Source organism: Vanacampus margaritifer, chromosome 16 (assembly GCF_051991255.1).
Source record: "Vanacampus margaritifer isolate UIUO_Vmar chromosome 16, RoL_Vmar_1.0, whole genome shotgun sequence".
Taxonomy (NCBI): domain Eukaryota; kingdom Metazoa; phylum Chordata; class Actinopteri; order Syngnathiformes; family Syngnathidae; genus Vanacampus; species Vanacampus margaritifer.
In genome coordinates, this window is record NC_135447.1 from 1,089,373 (window position 1) to 1,111,352 (window position 21,980).

Below are 21,980 nucleotides of genomic sequence, written 5' to 3' on the forward strand. Positions count from 1 at the left end.
AACAATTCAATCAATTACCAAAACTGGCGGTCTTGATTCATTTGGTACCAGACAACATTGTAGAAAGGTTGCCATGGAAAGAAGAACAGTTAGCCGAGAGGAGACCAAGAGTGAGGTAAAGTGTGGGTGTTGGAAATTTTTGGGGGTGAGGGAAAAGGTTTTGGTGGTTAAAGCTAGAGATGGGAAAATGAAGCCTCATGAAGCTTCATGAAGCTTCATGAAGCACTTTTACTACTTTTTTTACTCCTCTAGTTTCCACTGCCTTTTTAAACCAATAGTGCCATCTAGAGGAGTCAAAAAATATCACAAGTGCTTCATGAGGCTTCATTTTCCCATCACTAGTTAAAACCCAAGCAAATGGGACACAGCAACAAAGTGTAGACAAACGGGATAGGTAATGTTAGCAGGTGTTATCCAAGAGGAGACTTATTTATTTTTATTTTTTTTCGCACGCACGCACGCACGCACACACACACGCACGCACACACGCACAAACACACATACAAAAAAAAAAAAAAAAAAAAAGGGAGAACAATGATGATGACATTTCAAATGATCAATACTGAGATCTCCCAAAGAAGAAAAAAAAAAAAAAAAAAAAAAAAAAAAAAAAAAAAAAAAAAAAAATCCAAGAGGAGACTGAGGGCAGCAGGCCAATGGGACACCGCAGCAAATTGGAGACTGTGGTGCATAATAGTCTTGTACCATCCAGAGCAGAAAGATAACAGACCTCTTGAGCACACTGCAGTGTCCCCAAAAAAATATTTCAAAAATACCTTTCTCGCACACGTAAAACTTCATGAAAAAAAATAATAATTTTCAGCCCCCCAAAAAACCCGTTTGTGTAAAAAAAAAGTTCCACAAAAAAATTAGTTAAAAGAAATGTCATGATTTATTTAATCTACAGTATAAATAAAACTTTTAAAAAATATCTATATATTTTTTTTATTACAATTTTCCATATATTTTACAAGCATTTTAAAAAATATTTTAAAAACATGACTTTCACAAAAAAGGAATGAAACAAATATATTTTTTATGAAAACAACAATTCAAAAACTCCCAAAAAACTTAAAACATGTTTTAAATGAAAATGAAGTTTATCTAAAAAAATATCCACTCCTCAAATTTTAATTAATTTATTTTTTTCACAGATAACCACCCTAAAAAAATCATTAAAAAATGAAAACAATTTCATGAAAAAAAACTATTTTTGCCTTCACTCACCTTTTTTTTTTTAAAAAAAAAAAAACTTTTTTTTTTTTGCACAAAAGGCCAGATGACATCAAGACTCTCAGACTGCAAATCCCCCGTTGCGATAAGTACAAAATTTTAAATGTAACAAAATAAACGCATTTTCAATTCCAAGTGTTGGTAACATTTGCTTCTCTTTGGGTTGCAACTTGCTACAGTAGTTTGCTGTTAAAGTTGATTATTGTGCACTCTCCCCGAGCCCCCCCGCAGCGGCGGCGGCGGCGGCGGCGGCGAGCTTTCACTGGCCATTAGGAAGAAGACGAGGAAACGTGCTTAATGGTTCCCGTGGAACAAATGCATGCTGGAGTGAAATCGTGCGGTAAATGTCCATTATTGTTCTGGTCATGATGCTCATTATGGGTTTGTTATTAAAAGATGCATTAGTCTAACCTTCTTGCTAGAGTGCAGTCGTTATCTACTCGTGCGAGATTTAATCTAAGCAATGAATAGACGGAATCATGTTTATCTCGGCGTGTAAATAGCCTGGCGACATCAACTGCGTGTCATTTTGTCATGTGAAAATGCTACAATGTGCTCGCTTAGGCTCCTCCCGCTTTTTATTCTTCTTCCTTGCACTCGTCTCGCAGCGTTCAGTCCGCATGACTGACATGCGCGCAGACCAAAACATATCATCTGTGTGACCCAGTTTCCATGGCGATGCACGCCGCCTGTCGCCGCTGCAGAAGGAGGTTGCTCCATCCACAGCACATCGAGAAAAAAAAATACAGGACTTCTGCAGGAGCTTGTTTTGACGGTGACTGACTTAATGGTAATCAGGGAAGCGGAGTATGAGACTGTCGCGTCCACAGCTAAGACGCAGGATAAGCTAACGTTAGCGTGCGTGCTTATTTTTGCCAATTTTAGCCGCGTACCGTCAAATATTTCACGGTGTTGAAGATCATTCATTTTTATACATTTTATTCAAGAGGAGACTGAGGGCAGCGAGACAGAGGGCAGTCCGAGACAGTGAGGTACTAAAATGCATGCAGGACAAGCCAACGTTGACAAGCTTAACTCGTTCACTGCCAATGACGGCCATAGACGTCAAAAATTCATTTGAACTATTTCTATTCGTTTTGTTAACAATTGTATGAAAACCTAGATTTTTTTTATTGTACATTTCGAACAGATATAAAATTCGATTAATTACAATTTAAAAATGTAATCCTCTGACGCCCCTAATTTTTAATAATCTTTTTTTTTTTTATTAGGGGCATCAGGCGTTTTTTTTTTTATTGTAATTAATCACATTACTTCACTAGTTAACTCAAGATTAATCACAAATTTTACATCTGTTCTAAATGTACAATACATTTTTTTCTAGGTTTTCATACTCTTGTTAACAAAAGTAGAAAAATATGTGAAACTAATAGAAAAAGTTCAAATGAATTTTGGACGTCTATAGCCGTCAATGGCAGTGAACGAGTTCATTTTGCTAAGAGCATCTTGGGTCTGTTAGCCAAGGTAAGGAGACAAATTTTATCCGAGAGGAGCGCTACAGCAAAGTGGAGAATGTGGAGCATAACACTGCGACATAAAGAAAGACGGACTTCCTAAAACATGGTTCCGCTTTCGACCAGCAGTTTTGCGAGCGACTCACCCGCGGCCTCTTCCACACCACGCGTCCGATCCTGTTGCCCTGGTAGAAGAGCGAGTCGTCGGTGGCGGGGAAGCGAGGGTCCTCGAAGAGCAGGCCGCTCTGCAGGCACTGCCTCTTCAGGGCGGAGTACTGCTGCCCCTCGAAGGCCTTCACCGACGCGAACATACTGCAGCTCTGCGGAAAGCGGATCGAAAGAATCATCGAGCGGCGCAGTTGGCTGACTTGAGTCACAGGATTGGATCCATCTTCTTCCTCTTATTCGGGAAACAGTCGGACGCCGTCACACGCAAGCATACGTTGTGCCTTATTCTTTGCCATTTTCCCTGACTGACACCTCCACAGCGAGCCGTCACGGCGGGAACTAAAAGTACCTGGAATCTTCTGGCTTCCCAACGATTCATCTGTCATGTGACCTCCACCAGGTCATAATTATCACAGCTATGTAGAGAGGCAGACATGTCCGCATTGATCCCCCCCCACACACACACACACACACGAGGCGGAATGTGGGCCGGCCTGCGCTAAAATGGAGCCGTCGCGATCGATAATGGATGAACCTCTCTATCGTTTCACCTAATTGGTCGCCGGCAAACGCGATGGGTCAATCTCATGAATTTCAATATTGATGTGATACCTGGATGATCGAGCTTGCGTTGGCGGATCGATTTGATACTAACAAGATTGGATTTCCAGCCGGACAATTCATTGAATACCTCCATGATGTTTATTGTTTATGTTCTATTAGTGCATTCAATAATCCATAAACTCAATCAAGACATTGTTTAGGATAAGTGGATAACATTTTATCCGATTCATAAATGAAACCCCCCAAAAATTGGTACTTTATACCCATAACGATAATTATATATATGAATACCAAGACTGACCAGTTTGCAATCGCAAATAATGAACATGTTTAGCATTTACAATTGTCGATTTCTGAACCTATGGAGTAAAAAAACATTCTTAACACCACTCAAACCGCAGGATAATCAGTCAGGATAATCTTTTAGAGATTTTTGTCGACTTCAATCGCAAGGGAGGATAAACGTTCAAATTTGGCCCGATTGTCTGGCGTATCCTGCTTTTGGTGAGAAAAAAAGTCACTTTTAACTTGCCCCCACACCACAAGATAACCCGTCAGGATAATCTTTTAGAGATTGCGATAATCAGATTTTTGTCGACTTCAATCGCAAGGGAGGATAAACGTTCAAATTTGGCCCGATTGTCTGGCGTATCCTGCTGTTGGTGAGAAAAAAAGTCACTTTTAACTTGCCCCCCACACCACAAGATAACCCGTCAGGATAATCTTTTAGAGATTCCGATAATCAGATTTTTGCTGACTTTAATCGCAAGGGAGTTTAAATGTCAAAATCGGACCCGTTTGTCTGGTTTGCACTGCTTTCGGTGAGGAAAAAAGCCACTCTTAACGCACTCCACACCGCAAGATAATGAGTAAGAAAAATCTTTTAGAAATATTTGAAAATCGGACTTTTGCTGACTTTGAAAAATTATAAATCAGCAAGTGTGTGTCCCGGTTTCCTACACTGGCCAATAAAGTATTTCCTGCGAGATTAGTGAGATTGCAGTCGCAGGCTAAATCTGACAGATGGCTCAGTGCCTGCTTTGGCTCGTGCCCACAACGGCGGAGAAGCATGCTGCCGTTATGGTCAACAACATCACCTGCGAAGAGTGAGTCGGAAAATCCATTGCCTTTTAAAAGGCTGAACTCACAAATGGACTATTTGTTGCATCATTTCCGTTATTTTTCCCTTAAAAATCTCCACTTTAAATAACTTCTGTTCGCGATTTAGAAGGAAAAAAACATCGGCCTGCTGCAATGCAGAGAGATCAAAGTGGACGTTTATGCCTTTCCAGCAATAATCAATAGAACCTGGAAGTCAGGGGAAGGAATCAAAGAGCTCGGAGAACGGATGTTCCAGCGCGCTGGACATAATAGCGTCGCGCAACGCAGCCTGTCAGACGACAGCCGTCAATCAAGAGACGCGCTCGCAACTCTGACAAAGTGCGACTCGAGCTTGCGAGATCGGAAAGCTCTTAAAAAGTCTCGTCGTGAATAGTGAACTGGATTTCAAGCTATCGGCCAAGTACGACTAATTTTCCGTAATGTGGCCCTTGTGAATAACAAGATGCTTAATAAGACAAGAACTGTGGACATGTGGAGTCCCGCAAAGGTCAATGCTCCGATCAGTTTTTTTTATTTTGCTTTGTTGGAATTAAAAAAAATCATACATAAATTACAAATAACACAATTTCATAGACAAATAATTCATATCCATCGATACAGAACGACAAAGCATCTTCCAACTAGTGGAGGAGATTTACAGGCACGACTGAAGCTTTCGTGACAAACAATCAACAACAACAACAACAAAAAAACGGCGTAACGGCAATTTCCCCCGCTGGGAAGGGTGATTAGAACAAATGTGAAATCAAGACTGCGCACAGCAGGCAGGGTCACATTCCGGCTGGTCAGAGCTCAGGGACGAGTGTGCTCTGCTGTTTAATTGTGGGGGTCTGGGGGGGGGGGGGGGCGCAGCGGTGGTGCTGGGGTGACTGATTGAGTCTGCTTCCGCTGACAGACTGATTAAAGCCACACAAGTGAAGAGGGAGAAGTAATGCACCACAGACAGCGAGAGAGAGAGAGAGAGAGAGAGAGAATGAAGGCGGGTTCTAGCAAATCATACCTCATCTACCCCGCAACTGAGGGAGGAGGAGGAGGAGCAGGAGGAAGAGGTGGGCTATCCCAGGCTTCCCATCCTCCCACCGTGCTGAGCTCTTCCCGCCCTCTGCAGCATCATCATCTCCCAACTGCATTCTTGGCCCTGAGACTGCCTGGCTGCTTGGTGATCTCCCGCACAAGCCGAAGCCAAATTCATCCCGGAAACCGATCATCCCGGAGGCCTTCAAATCCTCACATTGTTGACCCGTGACGCGTACGTGACCCTGTGCTGCAGCACTATAGCAAATAAAAATTGCCTCGCATATTTTAATATCAACATTTGACAGAGCGCACCACTTACCGTCGTAATAACATCATTTAAAAGATTTATTTTTTTTTTTTAACTCTTTGACTGCCAGACGTTTTCAGAAAAGGGATGCCGTGGGTGCCAGCCGATTTTAAGCATTTTGACTGATCTTTCAAGGTCCATAGAAAATTATGTGTTTGGACTATGGAAACGCACATACTGCCAAAAAAAGATTGGACTCTCATCTTCCATCAGAAAAAAAAGTTTGTTTCTACCTTATTCCGTTTTTCAGTAATCAACAATAGAAAATGGTTAGTTTCACCTGTTTTGAAAAAAAACGTCTTTTAACGTCTTTGGCACTCCTCCATAGGATTTTACTAAACGTTATTTAACGTTTTTGGCAGTCAAAGAGTTAAACAGTTGGTGCATCATGATAATTCAATGGGCATAGTGGTGGCCATTTGGAGTTTGCATATTGGCCACCAGGGGGCAGTATGATGCATACAAACATTCTACACAGATTTGATGATGAAACACAAAAGCTGCAATTATATTATTCGTTATTCGCAAAGGATAAAGAATATATGCCTGTAAGTATTATTGTTATTAGGGGTGCAGATCTCTCCAATAAAAGTCGGTTAATATCTATCTCGATATATCGATTAAAACAAAACCGATTTTCAGATTCTAATCAGTTTTCATTACGGCCCTAATTATTATAAAATATGTCTGCATCTAGTACCACTAATACCAAATAATTATTGAAACATCAATATTCCTTTAGCCCGTCGTTTTGTCCTGCGTGATAGCCCTAAGCTAGCATTACGACTTACTTCTCGTATTACAGCTTTTTTTCATGAAAATTTGAAATGCTTCTCGTTAAATTTCCTTGTTACAACGAAAAAGTCATAATATGAGGAGAATTACAAATTTTGTATCCCTAAACTCCCAAAAGAAATGACGATGTACTCCTCATAAATTACAACTTTATTCTCCTCAAGTCTGATCTCTGTGTAAAAAGGCTGTTGGTCGAGGAATTCTTAAATAACAGAAGAAACAACATGCCAGAGTTGATAAAACTGCTCATTCATACAAAAAAAAAAACAAAAAAAAACTTTTTCTTGCGGCATTAAAACGAACCGGTCGATAGTCACTAAAGTCGGCCAGGCAATGAAGTATAGACCAAAGTGGAAGCCATTAAACTTTGGGGGCATTTCATATTGATATTTTCCTAATGAATGGGATCACATGGCAATCAGGGAGCCCGGGTGCATAAAACGGAGGCGGCGTCAAAAACGGGGCATCGCTCAAGAAATGATGTGAACTATATTGTCATAACTTTTTGAAATATTATTTTTCATAATGTTTTGTATTTTGAGTGTAGTTTGTTCTATTCGTATTATTAAACACATTTTAGCTTTATTTTCACTGATAAAATTATTATGAGCAGCCAAATGCCGAATTCCTTCCTCGCACTCGTAAGTCTACGCATGGTCGTGATGTGTCTTCTCTGTCCTCTCGTCTCTCTGTGCTCTGCACAACAATACACTTACTTAGTGGAATAACTAATTCATTGCTTGTGGACCACAGAGGAAGGCGGCTGCAAAAGACCACAGAAATCCTTTATTGAAAGACAAAATGAAAAAGGGGAAGAAAAAAAAAGTTCATTAAAAAAAAAATCATTTAACCAGGTAGGGCAGTAATGACATTACAAAAAGTGGGCGGCAAAATGACTTTTTATTCGCAAGACCCCCACCAAAAAGTAGTGATGGGAAAATGAAACTTCATTAAGCTTCATGAAGCACTTGCGATTTTTTTTTTTTTTTTACTCCTCCAGATGGTGCTCTCAAAAATTATCATCAGTGCTTCATGAAGCTTCATTTTCCCACCACTACTAAAAAGGTTTACGATTGCACTACTTTTGTCTCCTCAACTCACTTCAACACAGCTCCTTGGCAACATGAAGCCACAAGAAGGCACCAAAGCACTACTTTTTAAAAACGGCTTACTCTGACAATTCATTGTCATCCTGACGCCAACTCAAGCATCACTTTTGTCTGAATGAAACTCCTCAACTCACTTCAACATAGCTCCTTGGCACCATGACGCCATAAAATGGCGGCAAGGCACCACAACTGTCTGAATCACGCTCCTCAACTCACTTCAACTTAGTTCCTTGGCTCATGATGTCACAAGATTGTGCACAAAAACAGCAACTAGGTAAGAATTTCAGCCATAAATGAAGGCTAGGTTAAAAACAGCACTTTTTGTGACATTTTTGTTCGGTGGTGTGTGGTGAGATATTCTCTCTTGTAAAATATGTGCCTAAGAAATATATCATGAGATGTGTGTTATGAGTGTGTGCGTTTTTTCGTCTTCTTTTCGTATGCTCGAAAAACATCATATGATGCGTAGAAATGATAGCTTAGTGCTCATATATTCCGCTACATTATGCGCAGTGTATACACGATGGATGCTTTAGGGTTTTGTTTTTGTAACAAGTACCAAAAAATGAAGCATCAAGCAATAGCATCGCGGTTCTCCTGAGATTTACCGAGCCGCTCCGCCGTCGCATTGCCCCCTCGCAAGCACCTGCGCCCCCGGGGCGCGCGACGCCGAGCGCTCGGTTACCTGCACCGAGGCCTCTCCCGTGGCAACGCGGTTCCCTCTCTCTCTCTCGGGTCCTCCTCCGGGGGTTAGGGGGTGGTGGGGAGTCCAGCGGGTCCGACTCTCGCTCTCTCCAGGGGCGGGGGAGGGGGGCTGGCCGGGGTTCCTCGCCTCGCTCGCTCCCTGCCTGCCTGGTCCTCTCCTCCGCCGGAGCACCGCTCTCCTCCTCCTCCGCCTCCTCCGCCGAAAAGCCTGAGTCAAGCCGGCGTGTATCACTCCGCGGTGACACCGGAAGTCTGCTGCGTTTTCAAAATGTAAAACATTTTAATGTACAAAACACAGAAGTTGGCTCCACCGTGGCTCTCCAGTCAATTTAGCTTTGCATTCCACCCGAAAAAAATAAAAATAAATATTGGTAAAGAAAGACGCAGTAGAAAAAGGACCCATGCAAAACTGTGTAAAACACTCCCATCTACAGGCGAGAAAGATAATATGAATTTTATTTTTAGTGAGAATAAATCTATAAACACCCAAATAATATTTTATAAAGTCAAATCAATACCGTGTCGACGAACTAGCCTGCTTAGCTAACCCTAACCCATAACCATGGAGGGGGGAAATGCTCAACAAAACTCGACACTTATTCCTATTTTAAAAATAAATAAACGACTAAATGAATAAAAGCTCATATTTCCATCCCTATTGTGTTTCCCAATAATCATGCGAGTCATAATGCACCCAAAAGTAACATTAACTGCTCCTTCAAAATCTTCTGAACTTATTTTTTAAAGCAACCTGCAGGAAGTCGTCTGTTGAGGGAAGGAAAGCATAGACAGACTGGGCATGCGCAGAGCCGAGCGGCCTGCTATAATCCCTCAGGTCTTTGTCACAAATAAGAGGATGCAATATGATGTGATTAGGAAAACGAGCCGCCTAATTAAAGTGGGGCCAATTACCTTTGCTATATTTACATGTAAAAATAAATAAATAAATACTTCAGTTGACATCTCTTCCTTCCCGAGGGGTTCCTCAACCCTTCTTTGACATCAAACACGCTTTTTATTTATACATCTTTACATCGCTGCCTGACCTCCTTCCTTCCTTTTCTTACCTTCTTTCCCACTTACTTTCATATATCCTTTCTTTGCCGAACCGTGTCTGTCTGCCTTCCTTCCATCACCTAACCCTAACCCAAAAGGTTGATTTATGATCTTTTTAATCAAATTAAGAGATATTACTAATTGTAAGAAACTTGACTGACATAAACCACCAACGTTCTCATTTGCACTGGAAAAAAACAAAACAATTAAAGTCGGTATTCTTTAAAATCTTTGCTCTGACGCCACCTACTGGCAGTGGTTAACATTGCCCCTTTTGTTTTCTATGATTCACAGCGTTCCAAACCATTATCAGAGGAGACGTAAGCACATCTTTCGATACTTACTTTCACAACTTAAAAAAACAAAAAAACATCCCATATAAATCAGGCTCTGATGTGTACCCTGGAAATAGGACTCAGGAGAAAAAGGTGTTGGCAAACGCTTTCATGTTAAGGTGCTGTTTATTTTCATTTATTCACATCTCACGGTACACCCCGTTGAAAAGCTTTTGATACTTAATACTGACTCGGGCTTCTCACACGGTTTAAACCGCCGTCACCGCCCTCCGCTGACCCTGAGGACATTTTTCGAAATCCAAAACGTCCGTCCTACAACTTTCTTTGACCCCCTCAGAAAACAGATTTGAGATGGGGGGGGGGGGGGGAAGCGGTGACATGTCGGTCTGGCACTGTACGCAAAAAAAGAAAAAAGAAGTCCTGATTAAGTGACTCTCACAACAACAACACAAACAAACCCCAATCCCCCACGCTGCCTTGAAGCGACTAGCTTGATTCGAAGTGCTGTGGAGGCTTCGCTCGCACTGGAAAACCCCCAAAAAAGTGGAGCATGAGTGTGTGTGTGGTTTTTTTCCCGCAACAAATCCTCCAGTGTTTGTCTGTAGAATTCCACAAGCGTCGGGTGCGAGCGAGCGAGCCAGCACGCCGTAGTAGCATTCCGAAGAGTCAAACAAAACATGGATGACAGCCTCCCAAATAAAAACAGTTACAACCACGAGGTGCAGACTTTGCTTGTCTTCTTTATACAACTTTAAGGCAGGAAGTGTTTTTAAATAGTCTTAATTCATGCCTCCCTGCACAGGATTTTGTTTTAAATAGAGGACGGGGGGGGGGGGGGGAGGAGGAGTGGGAAACGGAGGGGCGGGGGTCGAGTGGGCCTGGAAGTATTCTAGCGTCCGTCAGGCCCCAAGCCAGAAGTCCAAACCGTTGTGCTATGCCATGTAGATGAAGGTGTTTATGTCGGCCTCGTCCCGCTTAATGTACTTGTGGTCGATGAGCCACTCGATCTGCTCCTTGATCATCTTCTTCTGTGGTAAAAACATGTTCTTTAAGATCTCCACCAGCTCCGTCTGGAGCTGGGCGTTGTTGATGCGTTTCCTCATCTTCATGATCTGGATGATGGCCTCCTGGATAGCAAAGAAAATGGACGGCGTCCAAATTAATACGCATGCAAGATTTAAGTGAAACGAAATGTTTTGCATATGTTCGCTTCATTTTGGATGGTGTCCCAAAATTCAATGAAAAAAAATGATTGCCTATTAGATTGCAATCACAATATTGTGGGTGATGGCGGGGATTGATACAATTAGATTCTTTTTTGTAAGATTTTGGAAAATGGATAGAGACACTGCCAGTGCCCAGTAGAGGGCGGTCTATACTAGAGCTGTCAAAATTAATCGACAAATATTTTAATAATCGACTAATCGTATGGAGCCATTTTTTTATTTAAAATTGTCCAAATCCTCAAATTTCAGCATATCAACAGCAATCTTTCACGAAAGAAGACTGATTAACTTTTGTGTTGAATCAAAATAAGACATAGCAAATATCTGCTTTTATTTTGGAAAACAATGACAAAACCGGTAACATAGTACAATATCAATCCCCCCCTTTTTTAAATTACTAGGTTAATAAACAGTAATCAGGGGGGAAATGCTTTTGTAATACATTTTAATTCATAATTGAAATAAATCTGCTTCGTCGATTAATTGATTGTCGACTGTACAAATATTCACTCGTGCCAGCCCTACTTTTTATCTATGATGATGGCGGCGTACCTGCGTTCTGAGTATCCTGAGCTGGACAATGCCCTCGTTCTCCTCCTCTCGCATTCTCTCCGTGGTGAGCTGCAATCGACCAATCAGGTTGATCTTTCCCCGCTTCTGAACTTTAGAATTTTTTCTGGATATACACAAACATAACCAACATATGAATCCACATCAAGGTAGACGACATTTAGTTTTGCATTTTATTTTCATTTTGCTCCAAAATTGGCTTGAGACGGAATTATGTATTTTAACTGCTAAAGAGCGGGACAGCTACTAAAGGGGAAGCCTTCATTTTTGGATGAACTCTTTCACTCCCAGACATTTGCACTGAAGCAACCTCCTTCGCTCCCGGCTGTGTTACTGGATTTTGACAGATTTTGCAAGGCCAACAGAATATTGTACTCTATTGCTATAAAAACATGGAACATGTCAAAAGAAAGATTAGAGTCTCTTCTTTCATCAAGAAAAAAAGATATATAAGTATATTTGTATCTGTTTCCGTTCTGCAGCAATTAGCATAAGAATATAGCAAAATGTCATCATTATTCACAAATCAATTTAGAAATGTGAATAGAAGAGATTTTTTTTCATGGCCCTCTGCATTGCTCTGCTGCCACCTGCTGGCCGTTTGTGTAATAACTACAATTTCTTCAACCGTTCTTTGCTTTTAAGAGGCTGCATCAAAGCCTTCTGTATGCGCTAGCATAAAGAAAAACAAAAAAACTTATAAATACGTCTTTGGGACACTAAAAGCATTTAAAATAGAACGTATTTATATGTTTTTGGGAAGAAATTAGTTAATCTGGTATATTGCAATGTATGTCAAGTGAACACACATATTTTAACAAAATAAAAAGAGACAGACATGATGGAACGTGTTGGACTATATATATTGAAGGCAAACAACATTGTGGAGCGACCCAATGTCAATTCTTCTGGAATGCTAATCATTCTTCAAATCCAGTAATCGACATCATAGACTGGTCTCCATTTAGTACCGGGCTGGGAAATTGCATTTTTGATTTGCTCAAGGAGGAAAATAACCGAAGAAAAGACTTTTTTGCTTACATAAGGGAAAACTCTTGATTGACGTAGAATAACGTTCCCTCGGCGAAGTCTTTGGGCGACGACACCGCCGGGTCGTACGACAACACCTGCCGCTTGAGCTTGGGAAACGCCACCAGGGACTGCAACATAGGAAGCGCGAAGACGCGACGGGTGAGAATTCTAAAGTCACGTTCAACCAGAAAATTATTTTTCTATGCAATTAAGGCCTCTCAGGCGTCTTCAACGTGGAAGTCAACCAACGTCACAGCAGGCAATCTTTTTAACTCTTTGACTGCCAAAAATGTTAAATAACGTTTAGTAAAATCCTATGGAGGAGTGCCAAAGACGTTAAAAGACGTTTTTTTTCAAAACAGAAGTGAAACTAACCATTTTCTATTGTTGATTACTGAAAAACGGAATAAGGTAAAAACAAACAAAAAAATTCTGATGAAAGATGAGAGTCCAATCTTTCATTTGGTAGTATGTGTGTTTCCATAGTCCAAACACATATTTTTCTGTGGACCTTGAAAGATCAGTCAAAAATGCTTAAATCGGCTGGCACCCACGGCATCCCTTTTCTGAAAACGTCTGGCAGTCAAAGAGTTAATATTGAAGTTTTTTTTTTTTTTTTTTTTTAAATCTCTGTGTATTTTACCCAGAGTGTGCGCCGCAACTCTGCGTCGGGCAGCTCCGTGGCGAGCTTGAGGTTTTCGAAGCTGATCCTCTCCCTGGGCCTCTGGTTCCAGGCGAAGAGCACAGCCAGCTGGAAGGTTGTGACCTCCAGGTCGTACTGGCCCACCTCGTTCTTGAAAGTGATCTGGGAGGAGGAGAGAGAAAGAGAAAAAAAAGAGTCTTATAGTCTTCATCTGAAATCAAATGAGATCCGTGTGCGTGACACCCACAATGCCGTTGGACATGAGGTGATGCCAATGTAATTTGCGTCCGCTGTGGTTTTTCTTATAGAAGTCCTCCACCTCCGGGATTAAGTCCTCCAGCTCCGTGGGCAGCGAGACGAACACCTTCTCGCTGCTCCGTGACCACGCGCCGGCGTTCAGGATCTTGATGTTGACCGAGTCGGCTGAAGGAACATTGAGGCTGGTTAATGCGCTTTAAGTTCATAATATTACTGACGCTTAAAACTGGGATCCTCCATGATATCGCACATTATGAAGTAATCCGTTTGACCATTAAAAAAAATTTTTTTTTTTTCAGTACTGTATACGGGTAAGTCCGAATTGAGAGTTACACGCCTTCAGTGCATCGTGTGACAACGAGCCAGGCAGCACTGAGGTCTATTAAATATGTGCAGCCTAAATTAAAACAGAGAAGAAGATGCAGAGAAGGTCCCCAACTAAACTCCAGGAATACTTATTGCCAAAATAGAGTGAATATATGCCTGTGCAAAGGGATGCATGTACTGTTAATATGTTAAGTCAACAGTGACCTCACTAGTCCAAATATGGTATTCCGGTTAAATTGCGTTGGTGCAATACGAGTTATGAAGCAAAATGCAGCCATTTTTATCCATCCAGGGGGCGGCGATTTTGCCACTTGCTGTCGACTGAAGATGACGTCACAGTTGCTCGGCTCTCAGGCAACGACCAATCACAGCTCACCTGTTTTCTGAAGCTGAGCTGTAATTGTATGTAATGTAAAGCAACATTAATGTCATCTTCAGTCAAAAGCAAGTGGCAAAATGGCCGCCCCGAGATGGATAAATACGGCTGCATTTTGCTGCTTAACTCGGACCACTGACACAATATCAGCCAGAATGCCATATTTAGACCAGTGGGGCCGCATTGAACATATTATGGTCCCACCCCCCCCCCCAAAATTGGATGTTGACCTCCCCTTTAAGGTTTCTAATTATATAATAGCTATGCTAATTTTTGTTAGCCTGTCAAAGTATTTTACATGATACGTTAGCATTAAGCTAGTGGACATTCGCTTAACAAAATGATTTGCACAATGTTTAATGTTTTACACGTATGAAAATATTAAATCTTTTTTTTTTTTTTATATGGTCTCTCTGCATCCCCCACAATAAACTAAGGTTCGCCGTCTTGCCTTTACCTGGTAGAGCCAGCTTGTTGTGTTTATGCATTTCTTTGAACGACTGGTTGAGGTCTTCAGACACTTTAATGTCTTGAAACATCCTGGCCAGCTTGTTGACGTAGTCCGCCGGCATTCCCACTTCCTGTTCGGGTCGTTGACATGACAGAAATACGTGGGCGGTGAGTAGCAGATGGGAGAACTTTTTTTTAAAATTTTATTTCTATTTTTTTTTTGAACACTTGTGCGTACCCTGAGCCACTCCACCATGTTCTCTTCAATCTCGCTGTCTGCCGAGATGTCCAGGATGAGGCGGCGGGTCAGGTGGGCCTTGTGGTAGCGCATGAACACGTCTTTGTTCTGGACGTACTTCAGAACCAACAACTGCCAAACAACACGCGGTGGGGGTAGAAATAAGACGTGAAGGGAATCTAAACATTCGGGGGGCGACAGCAGCTATACGAGCGCCAATACAAAATACGTATTCCAATTTAAAAACATTTACAAATGCCGCTCGATGCGATGAATAAATGTCAATTGTGGTGTTGCTTTTTTTGTATGAATAATTAATGAAAGACTTTACATGCACTGGTATGTGCAGTTTTTTTGGCTAGCAAAAAGGCTAATTAGCAAATGCCCGTACAGTTACAAATAAGGTGCGAATCAAAAAGGATGGCTGGAAAAGGGATGTGTGAGTTGCCAGAACTCCTCGACTGTATCTTCGTAAATGAAGGCTTTTTGAGATAGCAAGTGTGTCAAATGTCATTTTAAGGATGTAATGTCACCACGTTGCAATCGACTCGGTCATTTGAACAATAGCGCTCAATGCTGACAAACCAGTTTGGCGCATTTGCAACATTGGACACAAACAGCAGCAACAACAAAACACACCACTTCCTTGAGCTTGGCCTCGATCTCCTCCGACGTCAGCTTCTTGCTGAGCGGCGTCTTCCTGAGCAGCATGTCGCAGTAGTTGGCCAGCAGCTCCGGACACTTGGACTCGGGTTGCGTTTTCAAGCCCACGCTGATAATGCAGTCAGTACGGTCACATGATATAAGAGTAGTTTGTTATTTGGAGGAGGAGAAAAAAAAAAAAAAACTCACAATGTCTTACCCTTTCTGTTTCAATGGAAGTTCTAACTTAAATATCGTGGCATCGTTCACGACGGCTTTGTAGGCCTGCAAAGAAGAAGACGAATCGTCTGTCACTTTTCCGTTGCACCTTCGAGGCTGACCTGCAGCGGAAACGAGTCGCTGGCTGAGACTCACTTTGTCTCTGGCGGTGAGGAAACGCGGGTCGTCCTGGAAGGCCTCTTTCACCAGCCGACTGAAACGGTTGAACAACGTGAGCAGCTGCTCCACATATTTCTCCGAGTCCTGCAACAAGACAGGAAATGATGAGAAATAATGAAAAGAACAAAAGTCAATGGCCACATAAAGTGCTTTTTTTCTGCTTTTTTTGTTTCCCGGTAGTGTTAATTTTATCTGCCATTTTTAAATTTAGTCCGGTTTTAATCATGCTAAAATAAATTTAATAAATTTAGCATTTTAGTCCAAGAAAACTATTTTATTCATCTAGTTTTAGTCAACAAAAACTGTCAACGTTTCAGTCAGGACAATCATTTTACCCCTGCATATTTTTTTTATCATCAGCAAATTATGTTGAACATTTCAGATCTAAAACTATTTCACCTAAAAATTTCTCTCATCTTTTTGATGAAAAGCGAATTCACACACAATTACAGAATATCAACAAGTGGCTGCGTGCTACGAGCTAGTAAATTAGCCAGCATTAGTCAGCGGTCGGATTAACATTATTGTTGGAATGTCATAGCCGTTGGATTAATGTTACGTTATAACTATAATTGACTTCATTTTTTTTTTTTTTTACCTTTCACCGTGAATCCACCTCCTGCCTGTCCCACGTGTTTGTGCATGTTGCGCTCGCTAGCTGCAGATTTGAAAGGGTGTGTGTGTCACTGTGACAGATTTTACTAAATCATATCATTTTTGTCTCGTTTTTGTTCATAAACTAAAAATGTCCATAGATTTTAGTCCAGTTTTTATGATGTGAAGTACATTTTCGTATCGTCTTCATCAGTTGGCCAAAATGCATTCTGATTTAGTCCCAGTTATTGTTTATTAATGAGGGTTTTAGTCCGGTGAAAAATGTGTGTTGACAAAATGATTTTTGTTGATGAAATTAACACTAGCATCTTGAAAACAAACCTAAGCGATTAAAAAAAAAAAAATCTACTTTCGGGCACTCACAGAAGTGATGGTCTCGGCGGAAGCCACCATGTCGGCGAGGCCGGCGCTCATGATGTGCTCCTCCAGGTCCTTCAGCATGGGCTCGATCCCGCTCGGCACTTTGTCCATCAGCGAGAACATCAGGTGCAGCTCTTTTGCGTCAACAAGAGGCAAAAAAACGGCACATTTTGGTGACGGGCTAATTCCTGGCGCCCAAGTGACGTTGGCACTCACTTTCTGTTTCATTCCTCTTGATCATGCCCGGACACTCGGCTAAAATGGTCTCCTTGAAGGACGTGACCAAAGCGTTGACGCAACACTCCATTAGCTGCAAAGCAGACCACATTTACGTTAAAGTGGATCTATTATCCAAACTTGACTTTTTAAAAAAGTGGGAAATTAAACAACTAAGTACATTTTTAGCTGCCAATTTCTAGAATTGTGGACTGGCCGTTGTTGCGGTTGTATATTGGTCAATGTATACAGTATAAACATCTGAACCAATCAATCGGGAGATGATCTTGAACCAAGTTAAGGCTCATTTTTGCTCCCCCACGTCAGGAATTCGACGTGTCAATGTCGTCACCTTCGTATGCCCAACACTCACCGCTTGCACAGAGTTGCAGTCGCGCCTCGTCTCCAGGTATCGCAGTGCACGCTTCTCCTCTTCCCTCAACTTGGAATCGGCCTAATCGAGCGCACGGCGACATTAGAATTGGATTTCCGTACATCTATTAAATGCCAGCAATGCAACCTTGACTTGAACTGACGTATTTCATGTAGTTCTGGACGCCGTTTTGCTGGAGATAGGCGGGCGCCTGCGTTCTGTAGAAGCGCTCGGTGGAATCCATGTAGGCTTTCTCAAAGTTGTCCCTGTAGATCTGCAGCTTGTCGTCGGGGTTTGAGCACAAGTTCACTGCGGGGACCGAGAGAACAATGTCATGCACTCGCACGCTCTGTCGGGATTGGACGCGATTAAAATGACTCGAATACGGTCTTTCTGCAAAGAGTGGCACACTCGACCCAACTTATCCCAGAGTAGATCATCTAATAAAATAAATAAATGCCAGAGGCCAAATAGACGTCTCCTTTTCCGTCCAAGTAAAAAAACAATAATCTACAAAATAGACGCAGCATCTGTAAAGTTGACATTAATTGCCTGGCACATCACTCATATGAATAAATAAGCGCCGCACTCAAACAGATATCTCCCTTTAACCCTCGGGGGGGAAAAATACACAGAGATTACCAGATATATCTCCACACACACCAGCTGCTGATGTGAAGTCTGTAAAGTTTACATTTAAATTACTGGGCGAGAACTTGAATAAATAAATGACACACTCCAAATAGATGCCTACTTTTTGCCCCTTAAGAGAAAAAAAAAAAGAAGGTGCACACTCCATCAGCCCCAATTGAAATGTCATGTATTTCCATAAAAACAAACAAAAAAAAACTCCCCCAAGAAAACAGGTATCAAAGTACCAACTGCAAAACTGAATTCCACAGTATGTTGTAGTATAAATGAACACCATACTCCAAATAAAGACTCCCCCTTTTTTTTTTTACCTCGCGGAAAAAATAAAAAATTTTGTCCCACAGAGCAGGTGACATCTGAATGCGGACGTTCAAAAAACACTAAATAAACGCCACAGTCCTAAGTGACTCTTTGCAGAATTTTCCACAAAATGAGGAAATTACAGAATTTAGAAACTTGTGTTTTCTTTTTTTCTCGAAAAAAAAGAAAAGAAAAAAAAACAGAGACTTGTGTTTCTATTGATGTCACGCTAGAGCAGGGGTGGCCAAGTTGGGTCCTCGAGAGCCCCTATCCAGCCTGTTTTCCATGTCTCCCTCCTTCAGCGCAGATGATTCTAATGATCAGCTCATCAGCAAGCTCTGCAGAAGCCTGACAACGATCCTGATCATGAATCAGGTGTGTTAGTGGAGAGAAACATGGAAAACAGGCTGGATAGTGGCTCCCGAGGACCCAACTTGGCCACCCCCTGCGCTAGAGCTTGACTGCTACACGGTTCCGCTGCAGTGAACCGCCGCTCACCGTAAGACTCCCGCACTCCGATAACCAACTGCGAATCGAAGGCTTCCCCCAGCCGCTCGGCGTGGACCAGCTTCATTGCGCTGTCTTGTAACCTGTTCTTAATGTTGGAGAAGATGGACTCGTTCCACGTGTCCAGCATCAGCTGCGAGGTCAACACAAGCGACGGGGGGGGGGGGGGGGTCATTACCATAACACGTGTCAAAGCTTCAATTAAGCGCTCGGCTGCGCACCTTGCGGACGATGCTGTCCTCCACGTTGGACTTCTTGTTGCTGCCCTGCTTGCCCATCAGCGTGATCTCCAGCTGGCAGAAGGGCTTGGGCAAGATGTCGCACTGCGTGAAGAACTTGCGCCACTCCACGATGTAGGCCTTCAGCAGCGCCGTGTCATCCTGGTGACTCAGCACCCGCTTTGAGAAAACAGTGGCAAAACATTGGATTCATTTTCCTGAAAAATAACTGTCGTTCCTCTAATACCTCTTTGACTGCCAGACGTTTTCAGAAAAGGGATGCCGTGGGTGCCAGCCGATTTAAGCATTTTGACTGCTCTTTCAAGGTCCACAGAAAATTATGTGTTTGGACTATGGAAACACACATACTACCAAATGAAAGATTGGACTCTCATCTTTCATCAGAAAAAAAAAGTTTGTTTCTACCTTATTCCGTTTTTCAGTAATCAACAATAGAAAATGGTTAGTTTCACCTCTGTTTTGAAACAAACGTCTTTTAACGTCTTTGGCACTCCTCCCTAGGATTTTACTAAACGTTATTTAACGTTTTTGGCAGTCAAAGAGTTAATCATCTCATCTCATCTAATCCATTTCAATATCCAAGTCACAGCAGTATCACTATGTCAAGCAGCCTTAAAGAGCAAAGCATAGCGTGGAGAGGGAAGCTATTTAAAAAATAAAAATCGATTTGGTATGCAAATGACATGCAAATATGGCATTATTGTCTCAGCCTTACTGCTTGTGCTTGTTTGATGAAGTCTAGGATGTCCTCTTTAAGGGCCTGGTGGATCTTGGCGGGACCTTTGTCATCCCACAAACAGACGGCGTGGACGTCTCTGCGGAATGAGAAGATGTCACCAAACCGAAGTTTCCCTTCGACATTTTTTTTTTTTTTTTTTTAATGGGCCAACTCACGAGAAAAGGTCAAACCACTGCTGCTTGGTGACCGACTCTTGTCGTAAGAGTTTTAGTACAATCGGACGCATCAGGTCCCATTTATCCTCAAACTGAAGGGAGCCTTTGTTCTAGGAGGGGGGGGGGGGAACGACAACAACAAAGTACATTAGTGATAATATTATAAATATGTAAAAAACTGTAGCCAACCAAGACATGCTAACCACTCAAAACCTAGCAAAGTCATCTGCAAGAGAATGATGAATGAATGAATGAAAACAAAGTGGAAAAAACACTTTGAATGCCTTTAAAATTCTCCATCGCAAAACGCAAATAAATGTTGAGAAAGAATGAAGTTTTACTCTAAGTGGAAGCTGTTTTTGACCTGATTTTGTTCAGGTCATACAAGTATTATAATACATATTTTAAAAAAAGTTCCCCCAAAACACACAACCAAAACATCTCACATTCTCTTTCTTTTCTCTTTTTGGGGAAAATCATGTCACGTTGCTACATCATGTACCCACAATCACACCCATTTAGTCTTCAATGAACAATACATGCGTGTTTTCAGAATCTGGGACAAAGATCCACGCAAACACCGCACAGGAGTCAAAGCACAAACCTCATAACTGAGAGGCAGACTCTGTATCCGCTAGTACACCATACTTCCCAACAACGTAGAAATACTGAATTTTATGCAATTGAATTGTGTTGTTAATTGCTTCCTAGGTCTTGAATCGTCAGATAATAGTTACAAGTTAAAAATTGCAGTTACAGTTTAGTTTTAGGAGAAGAGGAAAAAAATCATTGAGAACCCCTGGCTTAAATGCTGTGAGAAGTCTAAAAAATATAGTAAATATATCATTCCTATTGAGGATATTCAAGAAAAGCATGCACGTGCCTTCAGCACTCAGCAACTCCCCTGCATGTAAAACCTATGCACTGCAGCCTGTCGATTTGATTGATTATTGATTTAAGTCAAATAGGTGACTGTCAGGCTGCGTTTGACGCCAGTGAGGCGCTTTAGTGGCGGCTCAGTGTGCAGAAAATACCCCCGCCAGTTGCCTTTTGGCAGCCCTTACAGTGGGTTTTAAGGGGGCCAACCAGTCAGCTGCAGATTCCTGTGTGTGCCTGCCTGACTTGACAGATGATATCGCTGCTCCTGCGTGGGGGTCGCGCAGACAAAACAGACAACACGTCCGGCCGGGGTACGCGGACCCCTCACTGCCGGGCCTTCCTACCTTCCGTCAACCCTTCGCATGTTAACGCTGTCCCTACTCCCCCCTCATTTAACAAGCTAATGTGGTAGCTTTGCCATTGAGCTAAATCTCTGGCAGGGAGCTAATGCTAGCCAAGTTAAAATGCTCCCAGCTCCGGCGTCAAAGCAGATAACGGCGGCCGTGGTCCACAGACGGGGGTCTTCCGGAACCGGGAGATTCTCACGGCGACGCGACGGCTCGCGGGTGACACGCACTTCGGCGTCTGATAAGCTGGAATTAATTAAATTGGAGTGCCTCCTACCTTTAGCAAATTAGACGTCGCCATGTTCCCTTAACTTATACTCTCGCCGAAACTCGCGAGAGCTCAGCTGTTAGTCGTCATGTCGTATGTCAAATATCAAAATGGTAAGCAACCACAACAACAACAATAATAATAATAATAATAATAATAATAATAATAATAATAATGAAGTCAATCATTTTAATAGAATATAAGGTATTAAAACCACGTATAAAAATACAATATTATATAAACAACAATGCATAACAAGTAGTGGAACCTTACATAGGAAATAATGTTTAACAATACAGACAATTTTTAAAGTAACATTTGAC

At 41.9% G+C, this 21,980-nt stretch overlaps 2 protein-coding genes across 7 annotated transcripts in view; both read right to left on the reverse strand.

Moving 5' to 3' along the window:
- capn5b (calpain 5b) overlaps positions 1-8,691 on the reverse strand; it is a 30,284-nt gene extending 21,593 nt beyond the window's left edge. The window contains exons 1-2 of one of the 5 annotated variants that reach the window (XM_077546587.1): positions 8,476-8,691; positions 2,855-3,028 (exon numbers count right to left, since the gene is read on the reverse strand). In XM_077546587.1, coding sequence (XP_077402713.1) covers positions 2,855-3,019 — 165 coding nt within the window. In that variant the 5' untranslated portion in view covers positions 3,020-3,028; positions 8,476-8,691. Of the gene's footprint in view, positions 1-2,854; positions 5,540-5,562 lie in introns of those variants that run through there. The other 4 variants (XM_077546585.1, XM_077546586.1, XM_077546584.1 and 1 more) reach the window with 4 other exon arrangements.
- Positions 8,692-9,993: 1,302 nt separating this feature from the next.
- cul5b (cullin 5b) lies at positions 9,994-21,768 on the reverse strand. 2 transcript variants are annotated; one of them, XM_077547409.1, is made up of 19 exons: positions 21,667-21,768; positions 20,164-20,273; positions 19,985-20,084; positions 19,252-19,428; positions 19,022-19,163; positions 17,736-17,881; positions 17,573-17,653; positions 17,200-17,293; positions 16,987-17,117; positions 15,985-16,092; positions 15,830-15,894; positions 15,607-15,739; positions 14,968-15,099; positions 14,737-14,860; positions 13,566-13,741; positions 13,319-13,480; positions 12,685-12,803; positions 11,626-11,749; positions 9,994-10,974 (listed from the first exon to the last, which is right to left on the reverse strand). In XM_077547409.1, exons 1-19 carry the CDS (start codon positions 21,688-21,690, stop codon positions 10,780-10,782), a joined length of 2,343 nt encoding a protein of 780 aa, XP_077403535.1. In that variant the 5' UTR covers positions 21,691-21,768; the 3' UTR covers positions 9,994-10,779. The 2 variants fall into 2 exon arrangements, with proteins under 2 accessions (XP_077403535.1, XP_077403536.1); XM_077547410.1 differs by lacking the exon at positions 21,667-21,768 and adding an exon at positions 21,228-21,655.
- Between the last annotated feature and the right edge of the window lie 212 nt (positions 21,769-21,980).

What these genes read in the sequence shown, in the direction of transcription:
- cul5b (XM_077547409.1), bottom strand. Translation starts at nt 21,690, where the DNA reads ATGGCGACGTCTAATTTGCTAAAG. An exon ending in CGGAGTGCGGGAGTCTTACG is followed by an intron (nt 17,882 to 19,021) that starts GTGAGCGGCGGT and finishes CGGTCCCCGCAG; the next exon opens with TGAACTTGTGCTCAAACCCC. An exon ending in TCCTCACCGCCAGAGACAAA is followed by an intron (nt 15,895 to 15,984) that starts GTGAGTCTCAGC and finishes TCTTCTTTGCAG; the next exon opens with GCCTACAAAGCCGTCGTGAA.